This window comes from Lentinus tigrinus (genome assembly GCF_003813185.1).
Source record: "Lentinus tigrinus ALCF2SS1-7 unplaced genomic scaffold L226scaffold_3, whole genome shotgun sequence".
NCBI lineage: Eukaryota > Fungi > Basidiomycota > Agaricomycetes > Polyporales > Polyporaceae > Lentinus > Lentinus tigrinus.
Genome location: NW_027137912.1, coordinates 778,950 through 804,524, shown reverse-complemented (window position 1 = coordinate 804,524; position 25,575 = coordinate 778,950). Strand labels below are relative to the sequence as shown.

The 25,575-nt window shown below is 56.0% G+C and overlaps 10 protein-coding genes across 10 annotated transcripts; 6 read left to right on the top strand and 4 right to left on the bottom strand.

Moving 5' to 3' along the window:
• Window positions 1-87: 87 nt before the first annotated feature.
• Window positions 88-1,404, top strand: L226DRAFT_530198 (cysteine proteinase). Its single transcript, XM_067679786.1, has 5 exons — window positions 88-124; window positions 178-476; window positions 535-672; window positions 728-1,162; window positions 1,214-1,404. The coding sequence occupies exons 2-5, from the start codon at window positions 237-239 to the stop codon at window positions 1,271-1,273; spliced, it is 873 nt and encodes a 290-aa protein (XP_067540569.1). The 5' UTR covers window positions 88-124; window positions 178-236; the 3' UTR covers window positions 1,274-1,404.
• A 152-nt stretch (window positions 1,405-1,556) lies between these two features.
• L226DRAFT_608974 (uncharacterized protein) lies at window positions 1,557-4,498 on the top strand. Its single transcript, XM_067685996.1, has 10 exons — window positions 1,557-1,772; window positions 1,834-2,028; window positions 2,081-2,157; window positions 2,211-2,306; window positions 2,371-2,488; window positions 2,539-2,627; window positions 2,689-2,807; window positions 2,858-3,612; window positions 3,672-3,898; window positions 3,948-4,498. Exons 1-10 carry the CDS (start codon window positions 1,632-1,634, stop codon window positions 4,198-4,200), a joined length of 2,070 nt encoding a protein of 689 aa, XP_067540568.1. The 5' UTR covers window positions 1,557-1,631; the 3' UTR covers window positions 4,201-4,498.
• Window positions 4,499-4,637: 139 nt separating this feature from the next.
• Window positions 4,638-7,403, top strand: L226DRAFT_608973 (uncharacterized protein). Its single transcript, XM_067685995.1, has 10 exons — window positions 4,638-4,796; window positions 4,852-5,046; window positions 5,111-5,187; window positions 5,251-5,349; window positions 5,400-5,520; window positions 5,572-5,660; window positions 5,715-5,839; window positions 5,892-6,670; window positions 6,734-6,963; window positions 7,028-7,403. Exons 1-10 carry the CDS (start codon window positions 4,647-4,649, stop codon window positions 7,275-7,277), a joined length of 2,115 nt encoding a protein of 704 aa, XP_067540567.1. The 5' UTR covers window positions 4,638-4,646; the 3' UTR covers window positions 7,278-7,403.
• An 855-nt stretch (window positions 7,404-8,258) lies between these two features.
• L226DRAFT_519584 (uncharacterized protein) lies at window positions 8,259-9,757 on the bottom strand (the record flags this gene model as incomplete). Its single annotated transcript, XM_067678589.1, has 3 exons — window positions 8,259-9,142; window positions 9,197-9,609; window positions 9,672-9,757. 3 exons carry the CDS (start codon window positions 9,755-9,757, stop codon window positions 8,259-8,261), a joined length of 1,383 nt encoding a protein of 460 aa, XP_067540566.1.
• Window positions 9,758-11,258: 1,501 nt separating this feature from the next.
• L226DRAFT_566538 (uncharacterized protein) lies at window positions 11,259-12,687 on the bottom strand (the record flags this gene model as incomplete). Its single annotated transcript, XM_067683927.1, has 2 exons — window positions 11,259-11,866; window positions 11,934-12,687. The coding sequence occupies 2 exons, from the start codon at window positions 12,685-12,687 to the stop codon at window positions 11,259-11,261; spliced, it is 1,362 nt and encodes a 453-aa protein (XP_067540565.1).
• Window positions 12,688-13,365: 678 nt separating this feature from the next.
• Window positions 13,366-15,484, top strand: L226DRAFT_530192 (FAD/NAD(P)-binding domain-containing protein). The gene is made up of 7 exons (XM_067679785.1): window positions 13,366-13,760; window positions 13,849-13,964; window positions 14,043-14,050; window positions 14,116-14,474; window positions 14,531-15,060; window positions 15,117-15,275; window positions 15,331-15,484. Exons 1-7 carry the CDS (start codon window positions 13,652-13,654, stop codon window positions 15,385-15,387), a joined length of 1,338 nt encoding a protein of 445 aa, XP_067540564.1. The 5' UTR covers window positions 13,366-13,651; the 3' UTR covers window positions 15,388-15,484.
• A 502-nt stretch (window positions 15,485-15,986) lies between these two features.
• L226DRAFT_187761 (uncharacterized protein) lies at window positions 15,987-16,919 on the bottom strand. Its single transcript, XM_067672744.1, has 4 exons — window positions 16,544-16,919; window positions 16,386-16,485; window positions 16,291-16,319; window positions 15,987-16,228 (listed from the first exon to the last, which is right to left on the bottom strand). The coding sequence occupies exons 1-4, from the start codon at window positions 16,870-16,872 to the stop codon at window positions 16,051-16,053; spliced, it is 636 nt and encodes a 211-aa protein (XP_067540563.1). The 5' UTR covers window positions 16,873-16,919; the 3' UTR covers window positions 15,987-16,050.
• A 116-nt stretch (window positions 16,920-17,035) lies between these two features.
• L226DRAFT_500246 (Adaptor protein complex beta subunit) lies at window positions 17,036-20,011 on the top strand (the record flags this gene model as incomplete). Its single annotated transcript, XM_067677759.1, has 10 exons — window positions 17,036-17,089; window positions 17,150-17,255; window positions 17,320-17,382; window positions 17,436-17,512; window positions 17,565-17,929; window positions 17,987-18,201; window positions 18,254-18,467; window positions 18,518-18,875; window positions 18,944-19,249; window positions 19,303-20,011. 10 exons carry the CDS (start codon window positions 17,036-17,038, stop codon window positions 19,744-19,746), a joined length of 2,202 nt encoding a protein of 733 aa, XP_067540562.1. The 3' UTR covers window positions 19,747-20,011.
• Window positions 19,862-21,297, bottom strand: L226DRAFT_530191 (S-adenosyl-L-methionine-dependent methyltransferase). The gene is made up of 4 exons (XM_067679784.1): window positions 20,833-21,297; window positions 20,694-20,775; window positions 20,270-20,461; window positions 19,862-20,202 (listed from the first exon to the last, which is right to left on the bottom strand). Exons 1-4 carry the CDS (start codon window positions 21,045-21,047, stop codon window positions 20,023-20,025), a joined length of 669 nt encoding a protein of 222 aa, XP_067540561.1. The 5' UTR covers window positions 21,048-21,297; the 3' UTR covers window positions 19,862-20,022.
• Window positions 21,298-21,453: 156 nt separating this feature from the next.
• On the top strand, window positions 21,454-24,792 carry L226DRAFT_608966 (uncharacterized protein). The gene is made up of 7 exons (XM_067685994.1): window positions 21,454-21,819; window positions 21,870-21,944; window positions 22,012-22,158; window positions 22,213-23,550; window positions 23,609-23,700; window positions 23,766-23,869; window positions 23,929-24,792. The coding sequence occupies exons 1-7, from the start codon at window positions 21,535-21,537 to the stop codon at window positions 24,303-24,305; spliced, it is 2,418 nt and encodes an 805-aa protein (XP_067540560.1). The 5' UTR covers window positions 21,454-21,534; the 3' UTR covers window positions 24,306-24,792.
• Window positions 24,793-25,575: the final 783 nt, after the last annotated feature.

Here is a 25,575-nt window from a genome sequence, read left to right as displayed (position 1 = left end):
TCCGTGAGGTCATCGTCGTCAGGTTAGGGTTCGATCTCAGATCAAGTACTGGGAGCAGGCTCCGACTCCGAGTCTGCGACCCTCCATCTACTGTACCGTTTCTGAATCTGATTCCGGGAAGACTGTGAGGCTTCGCTCTGCCTACTGGAAATTTGCGTCACTTAAAAGTTACCGCAGACAAGCCTGCAGAATACCCGCACACTTTGCCTCCGTCAAGTACTTGACTTCCGCGCGCTATGGCTCAGAAGAAGAACAAGCTGAAGAAGATGCTCTCGCCACCTCAGCCTGCCCCGGTTGATGACCTTGTTGATGATGATGCGCTCATGGACGACCTCCTCGCCCATTTGGATTCGAAGGACCACGTTGTCCGAGAGGAGTCTGCAACCGTTCTGAAGGAGATGCAGATCGACGGAGTCGCACAGAAGGCGGAGGAGGCACCAAAGAAGGATAGCAAAGCCAGACATAAGGCAAGGCAGGTGAGATCATTCACATTGAGATCACATTTCCAGGATACACGATCACTGTCTATACCAGGCAAGGAAAGCAGCTGCGCTCGCAGAGAGCTACGCACCGACAGACACAGAGGCAGACGCACGATTAGAGCGCCAAGCCAAGGAGGAGGAGGAGAACATCAAGCGGGTATGTGAGGAGCTGGGATTGATTTTGCACGAGGTCAGTGGCGATCCTTCCCTTCTGTTCTACGTAGTTCTCACCTTCAATCGTGAAGATCACCCCGGACGGACACTGTCTGTTCTCAGCGGTCGCTGACCAGCTCGCGCTTCTGGGCATCATCCCTCAATCAGACGCAACATTCGCGACGTGTAGGGCTGCTGCTGCGGACTACATCTACTCGCATATGGACGACTTTCTACCCTTCCTCCCTTCCGAGGTCGGAGAGGATGCCGCGGGCGCGACCGACCCTGGTCTCATGACGCGCGAAGAGTTCTATCGTTACTGTAAGACGATGCGCAATACTGCAGCCTGGGGTGGCGAGCCAGAGATCCTTGCGCTCAGCCGAGCGTTTAACGTCCCGATCCACGTCGTACAGGGAGGGACGCCTCCCGTGGTTGTTCATGATCCACGAGGAGACCAGGAGTCGAAACCTGGTGACAAGCGCGTCGTCTATATCAGTTACCATCGCCGACTATATGGGCTAGGAGAGGTACGTACCAAGTTGTACTGATCGGTGGACAAACCACTGAACCCTTCACAGCACTATAACTCATTGCGGCCAAAGACTCTGTTGAACAGTATCAAGTCGGCATTACATTAGCAGCGCGCAGATGTCAACGGGCATTCTGAGCAGTAGGACGTCGTAGTACTACTCAGCGAATGTAGAGCTTGGAACCCGAGCCCGAGTCAATTGTCAATGTGTATGCGCTTTGATGATTGGAGCATCGTGACGAGGAGGAGCCCGAAAGAAGCCACATCGTCCCTATAACTCCTTGCTGGAGGCATCTATGCATGTTGACTGATATTTCTTCACAAAGGTCTGTCCTGTCACTGTGGCCAAAGGACAATACTGACGCGTCTCATAACGCGTGACATTGAGTGACTTGTCGCGTCGTCACGGCGCGCAGGGGTCCGTTACTGTCCGCGCATCGCATCATCTTACAACCATCACCACCACCATGCCTCCACGCAAGCGGGAAAAGAAGGTCCATAACGAACCTGCTGAGGAACCGGCTCAGCAGGCTGTACGCCGCAATGTTCGTGGACGCCGCGGTGGGCTGAAGGACATGCCAGGGATGCCGCTAGACATCTTGATCGAGGTGCGTGCAACTTCAAGCGGCCAAGCCTCCTGATCACTTAACGGTCTATCGAACCACTCAGATCTTCGGCTTCATGCACCCTCGCGACTTGCTGAATCTCGCGCGCACGAGCAAACCGTTCCGAGGGCTGCTAATGAGCCACAGCTCGCAAGCGATGTGGAAGGCGTCTATCGAGGGGGTCGAGGGTCTCCCGAAGTGTCCACCCTACATGAATGAGCCGACGTATATCAACCTGCTCTTCTTCCCGCATTGCCATGTGAGCAACTCGGCTTTGATTGGCGTGGACATGGCTTACGCTGCGATGTCAGGGCTGCTTGAAACCTAATGTGCAGACGGTGTTGTTTGAGTTTGGGGCACGATATTGCAACGTCTGCAAGCCCAAGATGTGAGTGCTGGAGCGATGGAGCATATTCCTTGCTCAACATGCGTATCATTTAGGCTGCTGAAGAATGTCTATTCATACGACATCTTGCAAAGTATCAGGACCCTGACTGGTGCTGAATATGGGCAGCCCTTCGCTCGAAACAAAGAAGGGTACGTACATCCATTACCTCCTAATTCTGTGCTGTCCAGAACGGATAATCATTATTCATAGCAGATACTACCACAAGCCGGAAATTGACGCCTTCCTTGCTCAATGGTACTCGATGCCAGATGATGACAGTAAGAAGGTGTTGGCCGCGACATCTCTCTCTCGGGTGAAGATGATGCACGAGGTACTTTGTTATCACATTGACACCACCATTCGACCTGACCAACTTCTTAGATGCTGCCATCATTCTCCAAATGGCGAGATAACCAGAAGAGCAAGAGGTCGATTGAGCTTCATCAGATCAAGGTGGAACGCTTTGAGTCGTGAGTTCTCGAGCAGGTTCCCCGGGCCATGAATTTGTGCTGAGTTTTGTTGCCTACCCAGTATAAAGACGAAGCTACGCCAGGCAGGTTGGGCCGAGGAGCTAGGCCTGATGAACAATTGGCAGCAGACAATGATGCAAGACAAGTTCGCATCTAAGGCAGAGCCGCTGACGGAGCGAGGTGCGTTCTTTAAGTGGTATTGTCATCAACACCTAGATGACGCGTCATAGCCTGGCAAAAGATTCGTGAGAGTGCAGTCGCGTATATGGAAGACATCAAGAGGCGTCGCCTCGATGCTGCACGAAGAGTCGTTCTGCGGGGCCGATTTGAGCGGTTCGTCAAGGCATACGAGACGTATCGCGGAGACGGCTACAGAAGAACCGCTGAATCCGACCTCGAACCTCATCTCATGGATCTAGCCGTTACGAACCACTTCAGGGATATACTGGACCTTCCGGACGACGCAGATATGAACATTCTTGACGACGCGGAGGAGATGTTCCCCAAGTTTGAGGATGCAATCCTCGGCTGGCAGACGTCTCGCAGGCTCGAACTCACAGATATGGCCTTCAAATCGACGCCGCCGGGCGCAGATCTTGTCGACCTAACCCCCGTCCTGTTCGCTTGTCGTCTATGCAAGCGGGCCGACCTCCGTTATCCTGCGGTGATAGCGCACGTTTGCAATCGCGTCGTCACCCATGAGAAGGAGCTTTATGCAAGTTCTGCCGCGAGGTTCTGGTCGCCCCGTTGCTCCCGATCACCATGGAGTTCTAGGTATCTGTCAGTGTCAACTAGTGCGATGTCTGCGCTACGTCCTATTGTAGAAGCTTGCGGATTGGATCCGGAGCGTGCGACTTTCAAGCAGATGGACGATTGCCCGGCGAGGCTGACATGCACAGGGTGCTCCATGACGATTTCGGGCAAGATCGCGGGGCCGAGGTTGAGACAATACACCACCTATCGCACCTACGATTGCTGGACTGCGGTGCGTTTCACCATCTCATTCGTCGATCATCGGCCAAGGACTGACTCTGAGCGTACCAGCTGAGGTGTGCTTTGGAGATGAAGGAATGTGTTCCTCGGGGCAAGCCCGCTCGGAAGCATCATGATTGGGCCCGGGTGTCCAAGGCAGAGGAGGTCGTGATCAAGAAGCTCGACGCTGACCCGACGGCTCATCGGAAGGCGTTCGACACAAGCAAATGGCTGCATGGTTGTTGTTATTGCGATTACTCTGCGCGCCCGAGAAAGATGTCAAGACATCTCAAGAACTGGTGGGCACATAATCTGTATTCTCGCAGCCTAAACTAAATGTGTTTGCAGTCATGACATCACAGTCGAGATTGAGGACATCGGAACCCATGCGTATAGGCACCACGACGGCAAGCCGAAAGCGAATCCCTTGTTCCTCAAGCGCTACGACGATGGTTCTGCCACGGCGGAGTATGGTTCTGCCTTCTCACCATTTGGCTTGGCCATAGACTCGGACTATGACTATGATTACGACTCGGATATTGACCCGGTCGGCTGGGCTTTCGAGTGGGACTCGGATATGGACTACGACTTCGACTTCTAGACCACTGGCACCCGACCCCATAGGATGTCACGTAGGCTGCACGCCCTTGCACCATGCACTTTTGCGTGAGATCACTGAGAATGATCATCGTCCTCCGAGCCCACCTTCTCGTTAAGTTCTGCGTGCCCTCGGAGTCCACAGGACATGCCCTTTGCACTACTCCCGCCATGCTCAGAACTACGTAACAGTATATACATATATATCTTGCCGTCCCCCTGTCTTCTCTTGTATCTTGTCTCCATACACTTGTATGGTCGGCTACGATTAATCTTGTCGACATCCCACAGTGAGACGCGTTGCTGCAGCCCGTTGTCACTGTGACTAACGCGTGACGTCACGCGTAGTAGTCCGGCTATCGGAGTGTTACGACACCACGCGCTCTGGCCCGCGACCACATCTTCCGTCCGTCCATCCGTCCGTCCTCTCTCTGAGTTCATCGCAGCCATATGCCGCCTCGCAAGCGAACGAAGAAAAGTCAGACTAGTCCTCCTGCTGAGGAGAATGCGCAGCTCGCGCCAACTGCGCGTCGCAACGTGCGCGGTCGTCGCGGGGGATTGAAGGACATGCCAAACATGCCATTGGATGTGTTGATGGAGGTATGTTGTTCAGCCAAGTGAACGCGGAAACAGGGCTCCATAGTGTCGGTTGCAGATATTTGGCTTCATGCATCCAAAGGACCTTCTCAACCTCGCCCGCACCAGCAAGGCGTTCCGCTCCTTCCTGATGAATCGCGCTGCGCAGCCGCTCTGGAAAGCATCCATGGCGCGTGTCGACAACCTTCCATCTTGCCCCGCGTACATGACTGAGCCCCAGTATATCAACCTTTTGTTCTTCAACCACTGCCATGTAAGTTTGGATTGCCATTGACCCATTCTGACGCTATCTGACGGGCTGTACTGCACATCTTCAGAATTGTTTGAAGACCAATGTTCAAACTGTGTGCTTCGAGTCATCTGCACGCTACTGTGGTGCTTGCAAACCGAAGATGTCAGTGGTTGGCCCACTTTGGCGCGAGACCTTTGAAGGCGTGCTCATTACATCTTCGCATAGGTTCGTGGAGCATTCACAGGTCTCCCACCTTTTCGGAGCGATTCGTTCCGTCGCCCCGAATATCGAGAGCTACTTACCGGCTGTCTGCGAGACCCATTCGTAGGTGTCCAGTTATCTGGGAAAGCCATTCGTTGATGGACCTGCAATAGCTGCAAATGGCACAAGCCTGACTTCGATGTCCTTGAACAACGATGGAACTACGTCGATAACGTTGCAGCGAAGGAAGCGCTGGCTGCAGAGTATGGTGCCAAAGTGGAACAAGTCCAAGAGGTGAGTGAAACCAGCATCCACTGTCTCTACCCTCTGACAATCCAATCGAAGGCTACCAAAGCGTTCAAGATCTGGAGAGATTTGCAGAAGGCCAGGAGATCGGCTGAGATTGAGCAAATCAAAGGAGAACGCATCGAGTCGTTAGTGCGCTTGCACCATAGACTGCCCAATACTTACCTCCCTGTGCAATTCAGGATCAAATCTAGGCTGCGACAGGAAGGCTGGGGCGATGACCTTGACTGGATGCAAAATCAAATGCTATATCGCGTGTCGTTCGAGAAACAGTTCGGAAGCAAAGCGGAGGCCTTGACCGAGAGGGGTGAGTCCGTTCACTAGTCACCTAATCTTGAGCCACATCACAGTCATTGCAGGTTGGACGAAGATACGCGATGAAGCTGTAAGCTGCATGGAGCGCATCAAGAAAAAACGCCTCGACGCTGAGCGCAGGGTTGTCCTACGAAGTCACTTCAACTTGTTCGCCAAAGCTGTCAAAATCTATCGTGGCGAGGAGCGTCAGAAGAGGGAGTCTGATGTCAGTCCTCACATGGTGGACCTCGCAGTTATGGACGAGTTTAGAGCGATCCTCGACGTCCCGGAAAGCGCTGATCTGAGCGTTCTCGACAATGCGGACGAGATGCGCAACATGCTGGATGCTGCACAAGGTCGTTGGCGGGAAGAGCGCAAGAAAGAGCTCACGGTCATGGTCAAGCAATCGTTGGACGTACCGGAAGACGTCGACCCGCTCACGCTTGCTTGTGCTTTGTTCCGCTGTGACGTATGCGGCCGCGGAGATTTGCAGTACCCAGCCGTTGTCGCTCACATCTGCGCCCGCGGTTTGCGCTTTGGCCAGGACTTATACGGCTCCACCGCTTCAGCGTTCTGGTCATGCAAAGGTTCCCGATCTCCATGGAGCACCAACGAACTCTCGTTCTCTACCTCAGCGGCCTCTCTCCTGCGGCCTATCCTGCAAGCGTCTGGACTTGATCCCAACTCTGCGACAATCCGCGATGTTGAAGGCCGCTCAGCGAGGCTGATTTGTGAAGGGTGTTCTGGTGGTTGCTCTATCTCCAGCTACACTATGGACGCCGACCATAAGGTGAAGGATACCGAGAGCTACAAGACGTATGACGCATACGATTGCCGTGACGCCGTACGTATCTACCGACGATCTGTTGCCGAGTAAATTCAGATTTATATTGAGCACTATTGGCAGCTCGCACACAGCCTCAAGCAACGGAATTGTCGTGTCATGTTCGGTGGAGATCGCCGGGATCATCGGTGGAAGCGCGTCACTGAGGCAGAAGAGGAGGCTATCGTTGCAGCCGAAAAAGAGTTGCCTGTCGAGTTCATAATCAACTTCGACTGGGACGAATTGCTCCATGGCTGTGCCTACTGTGAATATATCGCACGTCGCGAGAGAATGCCCAGACATCTCAGATATTGGTGAGTGATGTATGCACGGTTTTTTTTCACTACGCTCACTGTGCTCTTACTGACTGCTTCGTAGTCATGATATCGATATCGACGCGACCGAGGACGACCTGGACCTGCACTGCTATGACCACTATGACGGGGAACCGACGTTCCCGGACATGTCCCTCAGACGCTACGACGACGGGAGGATCAAAGCTGAGTATGCTCCCCGTGACAAGATGCTATCCATGCTTTCCGCAGTGTTTGGGTTCGAGCCTGCCGCATTCGACTATGACAACGATGGCCTATGGGACTCGGACTCGGACGATTCGGATATGCTGTAACCATTGACGATTGGGTTTTGTTTGACGCAATTGGTGACTGTCTCGCTGAGTTCCGCACCGTTATTGCCCTTGCGCTGTCAGTATCTTATATCACATCCTAATGCCACCTCTTACTTTTCTCGGGGGATTTGTGCGTCGGCGGAGTCGTATCTTGAATGACCAAACTCCCAGTGTGTGGCGAATATCCAACGTCGCGAGGTGAGGAGCCGGTGTTCTCGGGATAAGCACAAACCGGCGACCAGGTTGCGGTAATGTATTGTCCGTGTAGTCGAGCTCGCCCATCACTTGAGTGCAGCGTGAAAGTCATGCACATCGCGGCTTCGAACAGACGATGCATAGATTGACGGCGCACGCGCGGACTGGCTCGCTTGCTGTCAATATTGCAAACACCCATTGGAACTGCAAGTGGACGCGTGACGTCAAGCGCTGTGGCCTTGCACGCTCGACTACGGAGCTGCATCCACTGCATGCATTCAGTCATCAAAGTCCTTACTCCAGCTGCATTGACCCTCGTATGCCGCCACACGGGCAAAAGCCCCTGCTGAAGAGGGCACGCAGAGTGCGCCGCGTGACCATGCGCGTACCAAGGTCGAGGGAGCGAGATGCAGCACGACAAGTAATGGGGGGCGTCAGACCTGATTGTATTACTAACTAACCAGCGACTGCCCTAAACATGTGGGGACCTTTTCCTCGCATGCGAGACTAGTAAGGTAAAAAAGGGGGGATCACGAGATAGCAAGCAGGAGGGAGGTAGCTAGAAAGAGTCCGAGTCCGTGCGCGACAGCTCAACGGGTAACACCTAAAGGGTGGTGGTATCGTAGCGGGAAGATCTACAATGCGGCCCTGAATAGTCCGAGAGCTATAGCTATAGATGGCTTAGCAGTCCATTGTCCATGTACAGGTATGGTGGCGGGGATGATCGTCGTCGTAAGGGATCACGAGTGTCCGAGGGTGCTAGCTGATGATGGGGGGATGACCTGCTTAGAACGCGAGGACGGCGGCCGCGAGGGCGGCGACACCGAGGAGCGCGGACGACGCGGCCTTGGACGCAGCCCCGTTGCTCTTGCCCGACGCGGTCGACGAGGGAGCAGCGGAGGCAGAGGAGGCGCCGCTGGGCGTAGCCTGAGCGTTCTGGGAGGTGGCAGCACCACTGTCGACGGCGTTGTTGATGGGCGCCATGTCGGTGGGGATCATCTTGGGGGCATCACCGCTCATGTCGATGGAGCCGTCGTCCTTGAGGGTCTCGGGGTTGGCACCGAGGAAGGCACGAGTGTACATGACGTTCTCGAGGACGGAGCTGTGGGCCCAGTCGGGGAGGGAAGCCATGTCGATGTTCATACCCCACGAGGCGGCCTTGGTGTTGTTGGCGGTGAGCGAGTTGGTGTACGCCATCATGGCAGCCATGTCCGAGCTGTTGGAGACCGCGGAGCCCATCATCATTCCGACGGAGGTGCCGGCCATGTACGAGGACGGGGGGTTGATCATACCGAACATGCCCTTCTGGCAGTGACCGGGGGTGCCGCAGTAGAAGAACGTCGGGTTCGTGTCGTTGACAACCTGGGTGAACGTGAACGGCGCGTCGTGCTCGCCAGACGCGAAGGGCGCATCCGTAGTCTTGTTGCAGATCTCGAGGGAGGAGGACTTGGTGACGGTGTGGTTCTTGGCGTTCCACACGAACATGACGGTGTCACCGACGGACGCGTTCACGGCGAAGGGGACGTAGCGGAGGACACCCTGAGTGGGGGCGACGATGACGGTGTGGGTGGCACCGGTGCCAGAGCTGCCGGAGTAGCTGCCATCGCTGGAGCCCATGGTGGACGAGGGCGTCCAGGAGGCCGGGGGAGCGCCGTAAGAAGCAATGCATTCTGATGGAAACAGTCAGCTTCGTGTCATATTCCCTAGCAACAGACATAACTTACGCTGCACGCAGTCGTTGTAGCCAGAGCCGCCCCAGTTGGTGTAGCCGGAGCCGTACGCAGTGGAGGTGCTGGTCGCGGCAGCGGTGGTGGTGTCCATCATCATCGTGGAGGTGCTGTCCATCATCATGGTAGAGGTGCTATCCATCATCATGGTAGAGGACGTCATGGGGTTGCAAGAGCCATCCTTGCTGCAGTCGGAGCTCGAGGACGACTTGGGGTTGCAAGAACCATCCTTGCTGCAGTCCGAGCTCGAGGACGAGCCGTAGTTGCCGGAAGAAGAAGACGACGAGCCGTAGTTGCCTGAAGAGGAGGACGAGGATGAGGACTTGCCGCAGTCACCTGACGAGCAGCCACTGCTCGAGGACGACTCGGTAGCCATGGCGGAGGAGGCAGAGGACGAGGCCATCATTGCGCTAGATGCAACGGGATGGTAAGTATCCATATTGGGCAGGCGGGATGAGAATCGTGTACGCACGAGGACATGTCCATCTCCTTGTTGGTGGGGGCAGCGGCAACGAAGCCGACGAGGAGGGCTGAGCCGAGAATAGTAGAGAAGCGCATCGTGATACGTTAACCGTCGAGGTGTGGGTGTCGGCAAAAGACAAGGACAGGTGAGTCAATCTAGACGTCGAAAGGCCTCCCAGGAGGTTTTGCAGCTAGCGGCCCTATCGAAGGGGTGATCTGCGTGCACACATGGCGGTCAGTATGAGCTGGAGAGGGTTTCGAACAGACGAGCGACGCACCCCGAAGAACGAAGAAAGAAGGAGAGGAAGACGAGACTCTGCTCGACTCCGATAGAGGAAGGGAAAGAACGAAGGGGGCGAACGAAAAGGTTGGCTGAGAGAGGCGGGGGGTGCATGGCTTATATTGCGCAAGGCAGCGTCTCGGAGATTGAAGCCGCCATGGCGACAGATCATCCTGATCCCTCCTCGTCCCGGCGTCCCAGGAGAACGGCCCCTGCTGAGCCACTCCCGCGCTGCCCAGCCAATCGCCAGCGTCGCCGAGGACGAATTGCCCTTTTTCGGGAGGGAAATTCGCCCGGGGCCAATGGGACGCGGGGCCTGCCCTGCGTGGGCGACTGCACCGATCTGCCATGGCCTCGCGACTGCTGCCATCACGACTCTCACACTCGCCCACTCCTCCTGCCTCTCACGCAAAAATAACGGGACGCTGTGCCCTCGTCAAGTCCATCATGCAACCCTCGTTTGGCCCTCTCCACTCGCATCACCGAGACATCTCTTCTCCTCTCCACAGGCTCACGTATTTTCGAGCGGCGTTTACTCTTCACGAGCCCGTACCAGATTGCTGGCCAAGACATCCATACCTCAGGTACAGCTTGGATCATGATCGTGATGCAGGGACTGCACCTGACTGCACAACGCACCGCTCGAGTCTGGGCTTTGTCGTGTATTCCTGTCACTGGGACTTGGACAGAATCATATCGATCGACGTCTCGCAAGTGCTTGAACGGAAGACAGCCCTCACCAACGACAGGGCCACCCGCTGCGGTGCATGCCATCTTTGAGACAGTTAGTGCCGTCAATGGTCGCAGCAGCCACGTCAGATACACACACCGGCGGACGCCCGAGGCAATGAAGCTGCACACAGCGCTGGCGACAATCACAGCTCGTATCAGTTCGTTGACGTGCAGCAGCTGTACGTCCCCGGTTCCATCCCACCGGGCACCTCAAGACGACGACGACGAGTGCTAGCGTACAACACGTCAATCATATTATCATCCGCTTGCCGAGTACGCTACAAAGCCCCAAGTTCCACAGGTAGAAGCACGTAACTGTCCGGGTCCGCTATCATAAACACAATGGAAGTACAAGATCTATCACAACACACTGGCCGACGATTGATGGCAGAACAGCCTCAAAAAACAACGAAACCACATCATCGCATCCACAGAACACTCTACAGTGCAAAACCGTAACGGCTTGTGAGGTGCGGGTACAATCATTGGATGCCCGGCCGGGCACACCTACGCCCTGTGTGTAAGCCCTTGCGTACCGATAACCACGAGGAACTTTCTATCCACCGAAACCCCGGTACCGACTTCTTAGACTCTCACCGGGCGCACCCCAGAAGGAAGACCCACGCGTATGGTTGGTTGCCGTCCGCGAACCCCGAGAGAGGCGCCAAGGGGAGCGGGCATGCTCCCCCTCGGCGTTGCCGGGGGCGGGAACCTCTGCGCTGGCTCGCGCCGCTCGACGACGGGGGGCGCAACGGGAGGGGAAGCGGGCACATCCTCCGCCTCGTCTCCGAACCGCACCTTGGCGTTCCGCTTCGCATCCCGAAGCTCCCGAAGGCGCGAGATTGATTTGGTAACATGCGCTTCGCTCCCCGCCCCGGAAATTGTGCTCGTGTGGCGGGATGAAGTTTCCGCCTTGCGATCTGCCAAGGTCGGGCCGCGTGCTGTTCTGGCTGGGACTGGAAGGAAGGGCTCCTCTCGGTAGGCGGAGGTGTTCGAACGTGAGAGGTCGGCGGAAGGGCGGGGTGCGCTGGCGGCTTTCTTCGCTGGTGCGCTCGAGGAAGTCTGATAGCTGCGCACACCCCGCTCACGTTCGTCGAAAAGCCAGTCCGGCAGATCAGCAGGATCACGAGCCTTGTCGATGTGATATGCCTTCATAGCGCGGGTGAGCCGTGATTCTTCTCCAACCGGTGTATCTATTTCGGTCGACCGTGCAGATTTAGAATCTATATACGTCGCAGAGGATGAGGATGAACCACAAACCTTCGCCGCTATATGTTGCGATGTTGCTCGACCACGCCTTGCCCACGCTGATCGTCAGATTGCTGGCCACGCCCGTGATGCTTGCCCAGAGCGACGAGCCGTGCCCCTCCGGCGTCTTCTGGTACTCCTTTTCCATCATCTCTCCCTCGTCCATGCTCGTCCTGGATGACGCGATGCTTGCGGGCGACCTAACGAACCCTTCGGATGCGCCGGAAGACGACGCAGAGTCAGAAAACGCATCTTCGCGGCCCCGATACGCATCCTCGCGACCGCGGTACGCACCCTCGCGGTCCTGCGTGCGATACGCATTGTAATCGACAGACCGGGTAGACGTATGAGTATTCCCATTCCCCCTGTTCGCGAACGGACCCAACTTGGGTCCCCGCGGAAGGTTCGGCAAGGGTGGTGGGGGGTCCGACCGTGAAGGCGCATGACGGCGCTCTCCAGCTGGGTCGACAGAACGAGACCGTACACTGCCCGTCGGTCTGGAGGGGAGATTCCCAGCAGACCGTTGGGGACGAAGAGTGCGCGGCTGTGATGGAAGCGGCGGCGCGTTCGCGTAATTGAAGCTGGAGGGCGGGGGACGTTCGCTCGCCGAACTACGGGGGCGCGGTGGATAGTCTTGCCTCGTCGAACCAGCAGTAAAGGTGCGCGAGCGGGGCGGGAGATCCGGAGTCTGAGTGACTTGGCTCGCGGTGACTGAGCGTGCGCGAGGGTTGGATGGTAGTCCGGTGGGGCGACGTGCAAGAGACATGTGCAAAGCGGTGATGAAAGGTCCGGCGCAACGATGCGAGGCGAAGTCAGTCCTGCTGCTGGCGAAAGGAAAGTGCTACGACCGGCCAGCGGGTGTAGTAGAGAGAACAACTAGTACACCGAGGAACTGAACCAAGGAAGGAGAGTGAGACGGCCCGCGGCGGGGGCTACGAAGGTTCAAGGAGACGGGAAGCGGGGACGTACCGTGACCAATGTTATATCTCAATCAGTGGACTGTGGGAGTGACAGGCCTCGTAACCGTCCAATGCGTGTACTTGTCTCGCAGCTCGTCAGTTTGGCAGAGTTCCGATTCCCAAGGGCATATGCTGGGTACGACTGGACAGGCGTGGACCGGGGCTGTGTGACGCTTGAGCGACTTGGGCGGGACGGCAGTAAATTAAGAGGGCGACAGGACGATTGTGAACTGCCAGCAGTTCGTCCAGACCGACTCCCGTGTGAGGAGGGTGGCGTGCGCCGAACGTGAGTGGGAGGAGAGAAGGGAGAGCGCCGTTGGGATGGAGACTCGCAGTGAGCCAGCTCGGGCTGTTGTTGCGGTTCCGGTGCGGTGGGCGGCAGGCCTGGACTGACCTCATCATCACGTCGCGACTCGTGTGCGCAGCTTGACGTGCAGGGTTGAACATGTCGACAAAGTGCTGCATTTGTTGCGCGGGCTGTCTAAGATGCTCTGTACGCCGTGGTCGACAGCTGTCGGGAGGCTGAGGACGGCGGCGAGGGGCTCGGACTCGACAAAAGCCGGGGAGGGGCGACTGTGCTCATGATGACGAATCTAGGTCGCGGTACGCGCCGGCGCGCCCCTCAGCTCGATGTCCAGATTCCGAATTCTTCTCTCGATTCCGAATAGCTCATCCTCCATATAGCTCGTCGGCGAGCTGCGGACCTCCTGCTTCATCTCAGCTTCTGTACACCACTACGCTCTTTGTTCTTCGTTCTGTACTTCCCTCAAAATGCTCGCTCTCCGCTCACAAGCGCTCAGGAGGTCTGCACCCTCGGCTGCCCGTTGGGCAAGCACCTCGGCGAGCAAGGACAAGTTCAAGGTCCTCGTTGTCGGTGGAGGTATGTGTCATTGTGCATCATGTCGATGTCGTATCAATCCTGTTGGTGTCATGTCGATTGTGTCCGCCGCGCTCGCTCGCTCGCGCAGGCACCGCAGGACTGAATGTCGCGAACCAAATTTACAACCGCTTCAAGAGCGCAGGCAAGGCCTTGAATGAAGGCGACGTCGCCATCCTCGACGGGGCCGAGTATCATTACTACCAGGTACGCAGCTGATCGTCTCGCGCGCAGTCCGGTATTAGTTACTAATACTCTCTCCGCGTGGGTGCGAACCTGCACCAGCCCGGATGGTACGCATGCCCCCTATCATCTCGACGACTGTCCAATGTCACTTACACTTCCACTCATGACACAGGACCCTCGTCGGTGCCGGTTTGAAGCAGAAGGAGGAGACACGCCGGAAGCTCAGCGACCTCATCCCCTCCCACCTCGCGCTCATCCCTGAGAACGTCAAGACGTTCGACCCCAAGGCGTCCTCTGTTACCACATCTTCCGGGCGCAAGGTTGGTTATGAGACCCTCGTCGTTGCTACCGGCCTCCAGATCAACTGGTCCTCGATTCCGGGCCTTGAGACGGCTCTCGCGGATCCTGGTTCTGGAGTATCCTCGATCTACTCCTACAAAACTTGCGACAAGGTGTGGAAGGATATCGATGCGCTCCATTCGGGTAAGGCTATCTTCACCCAGCCTGCGGGTGTCATCAAGTGTGCAGGAGGTACGCATATTCAGTCCTGCAGCAACCCCCTGACCGCTCATCTATTCTTCTGTCAGCTCCCCAAAAGATTATGTGGATGGCCTGGGACAGGTACCAGAAGACAGGACGCGCTAGCAAGATATCCATCGACTTCTATACCGGCATGCCAACCATGTTCAGCGTGAAGAAGTATTCCGACGCACTTAACGAGCTCCGCCAGATGCGCGGAGTCGGCGCACATTTCAAGCACAACCTCGTCGGCGTAAACCCCGAGTCGCGCAAGGCAACGTTTAAGACTGATGACGGCTCTGTGGACGTCGATTACACGTTCCTGCATGTCTCGCCGCCCATGGGCCCGCTCGACGTCATCAAAAACTCGCCCATCGCTGACCAGGCTGGTTGGGTGTCCGTCGACCAGGGAACGTTGCGCCACACTAACCCGGAGTACGGCAACGTCTGGGCCCTGGGCGACTGCTCGAGCTTGCCTACGAGCAAAACTGCTGCTGCCATCACGGCCCAAACCCCGGTCCTCACTGAGAACCTGTTCTCCGTCGTTGACACAGGCAAGGTCTCTGATGCGACTTACAACGGTTACACCAGCTGCCCGGTAAGTCACCCGTGCCATCATAGTCATTCGGCGATAGAACTGAATGCTCTTTGTAGCTCCTCACCGGCTACGGCCAGCTCATGCTTGCTGAATTCAAGTATGGTCTGGAGCCTGAGGAGTCGTTCTCCAGCTACCTCGGGGACCAGTCCATCCCTCGCACGGCCTACTACTACCTGAAGAAGGACTTCTTCCCTTGGGTCTACTGGAAGTACATGGTGCGTACGCCCTCCGCCCTGTTGCGAAGCTCACTGACAGTCAAAATTTTCACAGGTCAAGGGAGAGTGGTACGGCGCGTCAGGTTTCTTCAGGCCTTCGTACGGCAAATAGTTGTACGGCTAGCCATACCAAGTAGTTGTACAGTTCCTGGATATAGACTCTTTCTCCCGCATGTCGGTCTGTGATCTACGCAGCTAGCTCATAGCAAGCGAGAGCGAGCTCCGGTGGTCAAAAACCGAAGATGTCGTCGATTGCATCACGTTTCTTTTTCTTGGCAGGTTTTGGTTTATCGCCATCTGTCTTCTTGCGCTTCGGTGCATTTGCTGAGGGCCGACATGAGGATCCCACTGTGACCTCCGTCGTGAGCAAGCCCGACGATTGGGAGACCTCTGCATGCATGCCTCAGAACGAGTTGGGAGCGACAATATAGGGCAACTCACTGATGGATTCGTTGGTTCGAAGTTCAGATGAAAGCGAGAAGGCTCCGCCAGGCATCACCTCGTTGTCCGGCGGAAGCAAGTGGGGTTCGTTCACTGACAGGGTGTCAACGCGTGGTTGCTCTTGCATCGGGGTCGCCGTCAGGACGGGACGAGACATGGCATCTCCTAGGTCCTCTTCGTGTGCCTCCACCGCTGCCGGTACGCTGACTGCCCTAGATTGCGGAAGTGACAACGGGATATCACTCGCGGTTGCGTCCACCTCCACGCTCCTCGGTAACATCTTCACCGTCTGAACCTCAGATGGCTGAGGAAGTATTAGTTGTTCGCACTGGGATCAGTGACTTAAACTGGGACGTACGAATATCGTTTGCAGTGCTCTATAGCTAGCTGACCATGAGACCTCTAGCGCGGCCCTCATTTCGAGCAGAAGCAATCTTATACGAGATGCTATAGCCGCAAGAACCAGTATCATCTGAAGGAAGGCACCAGTTTGCATCATGAGCGTGAACGAGCTGCGAGATGCAAGTCAACTCTTGTCCGCAGGGGCGGTTGCAAACGAAGGCGGACAACGCACTCGTATATCCCCAAAAGACGTTCTCGAGCCTTGGAATGAAGATTATCTGAATATTTGGCTTTGCGAATGGAACGTACTGACTGTGTAGCACTCACTCGGTCAATGAGCATGCAGCACGCACTACACCTCTCCAGTACGAACAGTAACGGCATCGCATCAGGATAATGCGTCCACGGACCTTTCATTATCTTCGCTCTAGAATCACAGATGAAGCCTCTTGTAACGCTAGCGACCGCGTCTAGGTAGTACTCACGTCCGTCCGGATGGCTCACCCCAGAAGGACAGCCTGAGGCTCTCCACCACATCGTCTATGTGCATCTCATCCACACGCTCCCCGAACTTCCTCATCTCCGCTACCCGCCGCCAGAACAGTGCCGTGCGATGTTGGTTCTTGCCTTTGTAGTATAGTCTCTCCAGCACCTGGAGCTCGGTACGATGGCTTGAGAGAGCTGCCTGTAGCCTCCGCGAGCAGGCCTTGAGTTGCTTCAACACTGAATCGATGACAGGAGACTTGTCCGGCGAAAGCGAGACCCTTGGAGAATAGCTTGCAGGAGGCGATCGAACATGTCGACGAGGAGCCATCGCGGCCTGGGATGAAACACGAGGGAGAAGAGCAAGAGTAGTCCGGGCGCTTGGTCCCCCAACTTGACTTACTTCCCATCCGACACCTACCTCAGCTCGCTCCCAGGTCTTGCGTCCAACTATATACCCGTCATCCTCACTCTCGGTATCTTAGTCTCGCAAAATGAGCGGGCAAGGCGGCCAAGATGCCAAATTCTTCACGCGGGGCAAGATCCAGGTGCGCGATCGCCCCGTCTGTCCGAGACCAGGAGCGCGGGGATGAACTCCGAGCATGCAGGAATTCCGCGCTGAGCTGGAAGCCGCGGAGAGCAAGGACAAGAAGTTTACGAAACGCAAGACCGTGCTGAAGAAGATTGTTGCCAACATCACCATGGGCAATGACAGTGAGCAGGCCCTCTACCGCCGTTAGCGAGATGCGACGCTTACAGGATGCCGGTCTGTGTGCAGTGTCCCCCCTCTTCACTGACGTCGTGCAATGCCTTGGGACACCATTGCTTGAGATCAAGAAGAGTGAGTGCCGAGCAAGGCTACGTCGTACACGCGGTTGCTGAGGCCAATGGCAGTGGTGTACCTCTTCCTCGTGTGCTATGGTCGTCAGAAGGCCGACCAGCTGCATCTAGTTATTCCGAGCTTCCTACAGGTACGCAATATTCGTGACGTGGTTGGTTCAGAGAATTGTTGACAACGTCCAGGACTGTAATGACCGTAATCCCTTAGTCCGTGCCCTTGCCATCCGCACCATGTCCTATATACCCACCCCCATCGTCATTGAGTCCCTCACGGACCAGCTGAGGCATTGTCTCAAGGATCGGGACCCCTATGTTCGCAAGACTGCCGCCATATGCGTTGCGAAGCTGTATACTGCAGACCCGCGAAAGGCGGAGAAGGGAGGCTTCGTGGAGATGCTACGAGACCTGCTGCTCGACACCAACGCAACAGTGGTAGCGAACGCGGTGGCAGCATTATCGGAAATCGGGGATCGACAAGACGGCGTAATATTCAAGCTCAACCTGACAGTGGCTAATAAGCTTCTGACTGCACTGGGCGAGAGTTCTGAGTAAGCACATCTTTGTACCACATACTGTGACGATCGTGGGGACTCAATCGCTCTCAGATGGGGGACCATCTACATCCTGGATTCGCTATTGCGCTATGTCCCCGAGCGACACATAGACGCAGAGATGATGGCGGAGCGTGTCATCGTGCAATTGAATCATGCCAACTCCGCAGTCGTCCTTACGGCCATCAAAGTCTTGCTATACCTCATGAACTACATGGAGAACCGTAAGCTCATGGAGTACATCTGCAAGAAGATGGGCCCCCCTCTAGGTATGCGTCCTCGTATGCAATTCATTGGTCCATAGCCTCATCCTCGTCATAGTGACATTACTGTCTTCGGGTCCCGAGGTGCAATACGTCGCGTTGCGGAACATCCTTCTGATAATCCAACGGAGACCGTCGGTCTTGAAGAATGACGTGAAGGTTTTCTTCTGCAAATACAACGACCCGATATACGTGAAGCTGGCAAAGCTAGAGATTATGTATCGTCTGGCTCGAGAAGAGAACGCGAGAGAAGTGCTCGCAGAGCTCCAAGAGTAAGCTCGTTCCTCCTCATCCTCAGCGTCTCGATACTCATAGCGCCAAGATACGCATCGGAAGTAGATGTCGACTTCGTTCGCAAAGCTGTACGGTCCATCGGCCGCCTTGCTATCAAGGTTCAGCCGGCGGCGGACTCTTGTATCCAAGCGCTGCTGGATCTCATCGAGACTAAAGTGTCTTATGTAGTCCAGGAAGCCGTGATTGTCATCAAGGATGTCTTCCGACGATACCCAGGAAAGTATGAAGGCATCATCCCGACGTTATGTGAACATCTAGACCTACTCGACGAACCCGAGTCGAAGGCCGCTGTCATCTGGATCATCGGCCAATTCGCAAATCGTATTGACAACGCTGACGAACTCATGGATGATCTTACGTACACCTTCCTGGAGGAACCCACGGAGGTAGGCTGAAGATGTTCTTGATGCGCTCCGAAGTCATTCAATTGAGACACAAACGCTTGTCTTTTTAGGTTCAGCTGGCGTTGCTAACAGCTGCGGTCAAGCTATTCATCTACAAGGCATCCTCTGACACGACTAAGGCGCTCGTGCACAAGGTGCTGAAGTGGGCTACGGAGGAAGTCGACAACCCCGACTTGCGGGATCGTGGATTCATGTATTGGCGCATGCTGGCAATCAACCCCACCGTCGCAGGCGAGATCGTGCTTGCTGAAAAGCCCGCGATAACCACCGACGCGGACCGCATGGACCGCGGTGCGCTCGACCAGCTTCTCTTGCACACGGGCACGCTGGGCAGCATCTATCACAAGAACCCGGAGGTGGGTGCATCATTGTGTTGCATAGCAAGAGCGTACGTCTGACTCGAACTCAGACGTTCATCCGGAACGCAACTGGGAAAGCCCTCGCGGACAGTCCTGCGCTCAACCCGCTGTCGAGACAAGTGCTCGTACCCGCTTCGCGCCCCAACCTTCCCCCACCGGCCGTCGTAGTGCCAGGCCCCGGCCCTTCGGAGCCGACGAGCACCGGCGCTGTCTCGGGCACGCTGGTGCAGACAGACGGCGAGTCTCCGCAGAACGGGAGCGAGGCCAGCGTGGCCAATGGGACCAACGGGACTAACGAGGCCAACGGGGCGTCTGCGCACCTGATGAGCACGAGTGCGTCCCAGGAGACCCCCAGCAACGAGGGCGATGACGACGATGGCATGGTGTCTCCGCCAGCATCCGCGGACCCTTATGCAGGTCTGGACAATGCATTTGGAGGATACATGGCAGACGAGCCCCGGCCACAGAACAGGAACCTGCTAGATATGATATGATGATTTTGTTCGCAAGTGCTTGTATATTATTGTCAGACTGTAGTTTATCGTGCTCATCTGCTTCGGTGTGACACGCTTTGCTCATTCTACGTACCAGACAGGCAAAGCAGCAGCAGCTGGCATGTATGTCGCGCGATGCCCGCCAGGTGCTAATGGCGACGAACCAGTGGTTTGTGTATGTTACAAGATACATGATGCTGTTCCTACTCGTTCCAATGTTTCCGTTCCGTTGTTGCCACAGTTATAATCAGGTCAAGGTCACCACCGACCGCGAAATCACAAGCGAATGCCATACAAGAAGCCGTCGTAGCCCTTCTCGCCAACAGTGGCTATAGTGGTTGCGTCGACGTCCTCATCCGTTTTCAGGTGCTCGAGCAGCTTGCGTACACCGACGATGTCCTCCTCGTTGGCCTCTGGGTCGGCGACGCGTCCTTGGCGCACCACATTGTCGACAATCTGAGGATTGTACGAAGGCGAACTATCAGAACTAGCGAGAAGGTCATCCAGAGAATCCTGTACGCACAATCACTCCGCCCTTCCGCACCAGGCGTTCCCCCTCCAGTAGATAGGCGAGATTGCTAGGCTTGTCCGCGTCAATGAAGATAAGGTCCCACTTGGGCTCCGAAGGGACCTTCTTGAGGGACTCAGCCGCGGGTCCCACGACGATTTTGACCTTTGACGTGAGTCCGGCGTAATCGATGTTCTCTTGCGCAACCTGAGCAATGTGTAAGTGCATGATCGGCGTAGTATGGCGCAGAGTAGCTTGGTGGTCATAACGGCCGTGTTGGGAGGGTTCCTGGCCAAACCTGAGCTTGAATACGCATCCTAAGGGTCCGCCGTTATCTGCGCATACAACTTCACACAACACGCCCGATGAAGCGTTGTGCATCGCGCGCCCTTCGACTGCAGGATGACCACGAGGCTGCCTGTGCAGAACTAGCACCCACCTTCGCATGTTTCTCGGAAATCTCAAAAGTTACGAGTTCGCCACCATCTGGGAGCGCACGGGAGAGCCAGATCGTGGAGTACCTGAATTCGATATATGTTGAGTGACCAGTTGTAAACGGAGAAAGGACAGTACTTCACCCTCCAAGCGTGCCGACTTCGAGAATTCTCTTTGCACCGATGGAACGTGCATACAGATTCAGCAGCTTGCCCTGGGCAGCGCTGACCGCAATTTCAGGAAGCCCCTGATCGTTACTGTTCTTGCGAGCGTGCTCGAGAGCGTCGTCCGGGGCGATGAGGAAGGAGTTGTGGTACAAGTCAGAGCGGGTCCACTCGGGGTTGGGCTGGGGCGGCATCGTGTGTATAACAGAAGCGGTAGATGATGGTGGTCAGAGTCGGGGGAGACGATGGCAGGGTCATAATCGGTTCCTGGCTTTATGTGCCGCCTGTCCGAACGCGTCTCATCCGAGGAGCGTACCCTGCTAGTTGGTACTATTATAAGTTGAGGCCGTAAGTTCCTATCATCGCACATCTGCGGATTGACCACAAGGGGCATTCAAAGAACTGCGCAGTGGTGCGACATTGGTAAAGAACTGCGAAGGTATTGCTCATCCGACGAGTCGAGGACTCGGAAGAGTATCATGGTCACTGCTTATCAGATAATCTCGTCTACGCCACAGACGCGCCTGCGCCACGTGACCAACGTGGCATTCGCGTGTTTGTTTATCGCGAGTGACGCGTGGGAAGGTTGACGCGCCGCGACCTGAACTCCAACGACGACCTGCCTCGCGCCTTCCCCGCTTACCCCCGCCATCCGCCGCGCTCTGCGCGCCCCTGCCCACAATGTCGCGCCTCAACGCCTCTCAGGTCATTGCTCTAGGCGAATATCTCAAACCAGAATTCAATCCCGCATCCCTTACCGTTAGCCAGCTGCTTGGAATCCTCGCCCACCACGACATCAGGTATCCCACGCAGTATACCAAAGCGAAGCTCGTCGATCTGTTTAATGCTGAGATCAAGCCCAAAGCCAAGAAGTTCACCCGCGAACGTATCAAACGCGAGAACAGCCAGGCGAGCGAAGATGGCATTACCGATGGCATGACTGGACGACCGCTTGGTGAGAAACAGGTGCGTATTCCCTACCTCGCACGTTGCGCCGATGGTCATTGTACATGTAGCCCATTAGACGTTCGAGACGTCTGTCAAAGACTCCCGCTCCGGAGGAGCCTGAGGATACAGAGCCCGTTGTCAAGGTAAGTATTTGACCCATATATGCCGTAGTTTGGCCATGCATGTATTCATCATGCTCTACGTGACTAGCCCAAGCGCCGACGCGCGTCCGCAGAACCTTCACTGGGCGGACCATCCAGGAGGAAGGCAACCAAGCCTGCACAGCCCACGTTGGTAGAAGAAAGTGAGCCTGAGGAGGAACCGGTGGTCCGCAAGGTCGGGAGACCAAGAAAGACGGTGCGTCTGCGTGACCATCCACTGGTCAGCTCGTAAGTCTAACCACCAAGCCAGATTGCGGAAGCAGGCACACAAGCTAGACGCGTCTCACGGCCTTTGACCGAAGATCATGAATCCGGTTGGGAAGACAACAATGTCTTTCAATCAGGAGCAGAATCATCCTCTCCCATACGCCCGTCTCCCGTACGTCCTCGAGCACGCAAGTCTTCAGTTTCCGCACGCCCTCCTCCCAAGTCGCGGAAGTCCATGTCCGCCCCCCCTCAGGTATCTCCGCCTTCACCAACCAGAGACAAAGGCAAGGCTCGCGAGTTCGCAACGCCTGTCAAGCTTCCCGAGAGTGTATTCGAACCCCAGCTCCCGGACTCAGTACTCGTCAGGCGTCAGCTCTCAGTTGTCCCTGATATCAAGGAAGACGATGAACCAGCACCCATCCACTTTCATCCCGCCCCGGCTAGCGCCGACCTGGCGGATGCGGACATCCCCTCCGACGCTGAGGAGATGGATGGTCAAGGTAGCCAGGAGATTGATGACAATGGCGTTATGGCGGTCGCACAGCGGATCTCTGAGGGCGGACAGGTTACCAAGCGAAACGCTCATGCAGAGCCTCCTCGTCCACATTGGTCCTTGCGCATCCTGCTCACCATCCTCCTCATGTCGGCCTGTGGAGCCATTGTCCAATACAAGCAAGAGTCCGCTGCTATTGGTTTTTGTGACGCTGGCAAGAGCACGAACGTTGTCCTAGACGCAGTTCGTACTCGTCGGGCTGCCATCGAGAGCTGCAACCGCGAGAACAGGACCACCCTCTATCTAGCCGACTCTACTGCGTCAGTCCCTCCTCCCAAACCTACTGCGACATCTACCGGCGTTGGACAACCGTCTGACGAAACCGCAGTAGAACTTTGTCCTCCACCTGCCTTGCTTCCTTTCGTGCTACCCGACGAGTGCACGCCATGCCCCAAGCATGCTACTTGCATGCCTAGTTCTGTGACCTGTGATAACGGCTATATCCTGCGTCCTCATTCCCTCTTAACTCCACTTCCACTTCCCGTCACTCTGAAAGAGGGTGGTTTACAGTCATTCGAACGCCCCTTGCACAAGTTTGATGCCTCAGACTTCCCCCACCTGCTATACTCCATCCTGTCCTCCGGATTCGATGGTCTTCCTTTCCTCGGCCCCGTCGCTGCTCCCCCGCGTTGTGTGGAAGATCCCCGTCGCAAGCGTAACATTGGAGCCCTCGGTAAGGCCATCGAGTCGATACTCGCGAACGAACGAGGGCGGAGACTTTGCGAAGGTGTCAACAACGGCCGTCCTGAAGGCGACGAGGCCACAGAAGCCCAGCGTTGGGGCATTGAAGTTGAGAAGCTCAGGGAGCACATCAAGGAGAAGACTAATGTACGTTACAGAGCACGGAACTGCTCCTATCCGTCACTGACAGCTGTTCGCTTCGTAGCCAAACTTGCTCAGCACCCTCGATGACACGTTCAACGAGGCTGTTCAGCAGCTTCTGCTGTGGGGTGGTGTCTTCATGGGCGAGGATGCAACGTGAGCGGCTATCATATATATGCCTCGTGTTATGCCTCGTGTATACTCACCGTCTACATCGACAGTGGCAAACGCTTCTTGGCCCACAAGACGCCGATTATGAGCTGGCAATGCTCACTCAGGGTTAAAGCCAGGCAATCATGGTCGGAGTGGTCGCGATCGATCATAGGTATATTTGTCTCTGGTGGAAGTCGATCAACCTTTCTAACCTACCCTGTTCTGCCTTAGGAACCTTCACCGCGATCCTGGCTGCCCTGGTAGTCCGCCGCCGCCAGGCACAACGGGTCATAGAAGAAGGACAAGTCGCCGCACTCGTCACAGTCGCTCTAGACTCGCTGCGCAACCAGGAGCTTGCTCACCATACTGATCCCGTGTTGTTTCCCCGCCCCTACCTCTCCTCACTGCAGCTTCGCGACTTGGTCTTGCAAGACGTGCATGACGTCTCGAAGCGAAAGCGACTGTGGTCACGCGTGGAGCGTGTCGTGGAGGGGAATGCGAACGTTCGCACGAACCTCCAAGAGGTCGAGGGCGGCGACGAGCAGCGGGTGTGGGAGTGGGTCGGCAGCTCGGGTAAGACCCTCCCCCTTGGAACCCCCGGTTTGTAGAGACTAGACTTCGGAGAAAGGGGCCAAGGCGGACGAATCATCACCTGAATCGTGTCGGTGACTGCTGCTGAACTCGTCCGCTCTGTAATGGCCGGTCATTGGTCCAATTGGTGATGATGATTATGATTATGTCCTCATTCTTGTTTAAGCGATCCCTTTGTTCTTCTCACACCTCTGCCCTTTTCTTCTTTGACCTCGTCGGTCTTCCGTATTATTAATTCCGAATCATGACTCGTCTCCCGTCGCTTCCTATCGATTGTCGATGTCGAAATCTCGATGCTACTCGGTCTCCAATGTTGCGCATGTGCTATCCTCCGTCGCTTTGCGTGTCTTCTTTCATTTGTCTAAATGATGTTCCGTTATCCCCGGAACCCGCACCTCCTATCTCAGTTCGTACGTATTTCTTCTTTTGCTTTACGGTGATATCTACCCTGTTCTGTACTGTTACCACACCTGTATGACCTTCACGAGACAACTTCATGACTGTTCCTGTTACGTCCGCGGGCGACGCGTTCCGGTTCTCGTCAGTACGGCACCGTGGCGTCGGCTTCGCGAGTTCTAGTGCCCCGTTCCATGCGTCCCCGCTGTTGCCTTCCTTCGCCTCGACCTTGCAAACATTGACCGGGAAGCGAAGAGTGGAAGTAAACCCACTGCCCTGACGCTCTTTCTGCGGCAGAATCTGCCCATGCAAGCTTCGTAACGTCTTTGTCGAAGCTTGGCGAGGCCCAGTATGGGTCGCGGTGCGTCATGGTTTGCATCACGGAGAGGCTGGACCAGCCATATAATGTAGCGCAGTACGTCCAACACGGCTCGTCAGCGGCAACGAAGTAGTCCGCCACAGCTCCGTGAAGACGCAATTCTGAGTAGCGAAACGACTAAGCAGCATCTGGTGCAGTTCCGACGACCCAATGGCCCTGCTAAAAGGACGAATTGCACCGCACATGCCATCTGCAATCTGCATCCAGCATCTGCGCTGTGGGTGAGCGCGTCGAAGAGCGTGTACCCCATTTCTGCGTGTTTCCACGAATTCCATCCCGAACGTTCCCTTGCACGTCTTGGTGCATCAGCAGACTGCGCCGGTCGTGTTCGTCGGTTGGCGGCCGGCGTGATCTGAGGCTCATCCTCGCCCCCCATCTCCCCGACGAACCGCGGGGGCGGCCATCCCGGCGACCCTGCTAGTCCAGACTCGTACAGATGGCGTGCCTCCCGCAAAATGGCTGAGACGCCAGGAGTGATCGCAAACGTGCGCCTGAGGGAGGTCTGAGTCTGC

Coding starts and splice junctions, on each gene's coding strand:
- L226DRAFT_608973 (XM_067685995.1), top strand. CDS start 4,647: ATGCCGCCTCGCAAGCGAACGAAGAAAAGTCAGACTAGTCCTCCTGCT. Junction 4,797..4,851: donor CATTGGATGTGTTGATGGAG/GTATGTTGTTCA, acceptor TGTCGGTTGCAG/ATATTTGGCTTCATGCATCC. Junction 6,671..6,733: donor CATACGATTGCCGTGACGCC/GTACGTATCTAC, acceptor CACTATTGGCAG/CTCGCACACAGCCTCAAGCA.
- L226DRAFT_187761 (XM_067672744.1), bottom strand. CDS start 16,872: ATGGCTCCTCGTCGACATGTTCGATCGCCTCCTGCAAGCTATTCTCCA. Junction 16,486..16,543: donor GGTGAGCCATCCGGACGGAC/GTGAGTACTACC, acceptor CTGTGATTCTAG/AGCGAAGATAATGAAAGGTC. Junction 16,320..16,385: donor GCTGCATGCTCATTGACCGA/GTGAGTGCTACA, acceptor CTTCATTCCAAG/GCTCGAGAACGTCTTTTGGG.
- L226DRAFT_608966 (XM_067685994.1), top strand. CDS start 21,535: ATGTCGCGCCTCAACGCCTCTCAGGTCATTGCTCTAGGCGAATATCTC. Junction 22,159..22,212: donor TCGGGAGACCAAGAAAGACG/GTGCGTCTGCGT, acceptor CCACCAAGCCAG/ATTGCGGAAGCAGGCACACA. Junction 23,870..23,928: donor GTGGTCGCGATCGATCATAG/GTATATTTGTCT, acceptor GTTCTGCCTTAG/GAACCTTCACCGCGATCCTG.
- L226DRAFT_530198 (XM_067679786.1), top strand. CDS start 237: ATGGCTCAGAAGAAGAACAAGCTGAAGAAGATGCTCTCGCCACCTCAG. Junction 673..727: donor TGGGATTGATTTTGCACGAG/GTCAGTGGCGAT, acceptor TCAATCGTGAAG/ATCACCCCGGACGGACACTG. Junction 1,163..1,213: donor GACTATATGGGCTAGGAGAG/GTACGTACCAAG, acceptor AACCCTTCACAG/CACTATAACTCATTGCGGCC.
- L226DRAFT_530191 (XM_067679784.1), bottom strand. CDS start 21,047: ATGCCGCCCCAGCCCAACCCCGAGTGGACCCGCTCTGACTTGTACCAC. Junction 20,776..20,832: donor GAAGTCGGCACGCTTGGAGG/GTGAAGTACTGT, acceptor TATCGAATTCAG/GTACTCCACGATCTGGCTCT. Junction 20,462..20,693: donor TTTCCGAGAAACATGCGAAG/GTGGGTGCTAGT, acceptor CACATTGCTCAG/GTTGCGCAAGAGAACATCGA.
- L226DRAFT_608974 (XM_067685996.1), top strand. CDS start 1,632: ATGCCTCCACGCAAGCGGGAAAAGAAGGTCCATAACGAACCTGCTGAG. Junction 2,489..2,538: donor GGGTGAAGATGATGCACGAG/GTACTTTGTTAT, acceptor CCAACTTCTTAG/ATGCTGCCATCATTCTCCAA. Junction 3,899..3,947: donor TCAAGACATCTCAAGAACTG/GTGGGCACATAA, acceptor ATGTGTTTGCAG/TCATGACATCACAGTCGAGA.
- L226DRAFT_530192 (XM_067679785.1), top strand. CDS start 13,652: ATGCTCGCTCTCCGCTCACAAGCGCTCAGGAGGTCTGCACCCTCGGCT. Junction 15,061..15,116: donor ACGGTTACACCAGCTGCCCG/GTAAGTCACCCG, acceptor TGCTCTTTGTAG/CTCCTCACCGGCTACGGCCA. Junction 15,276..15,330: donor GGGTCTACTGGAAGTACATG/GTGCGTACGCCC, acceptor AAATTTTCACAG/GTCAAGGGAGAGTGGTACGG.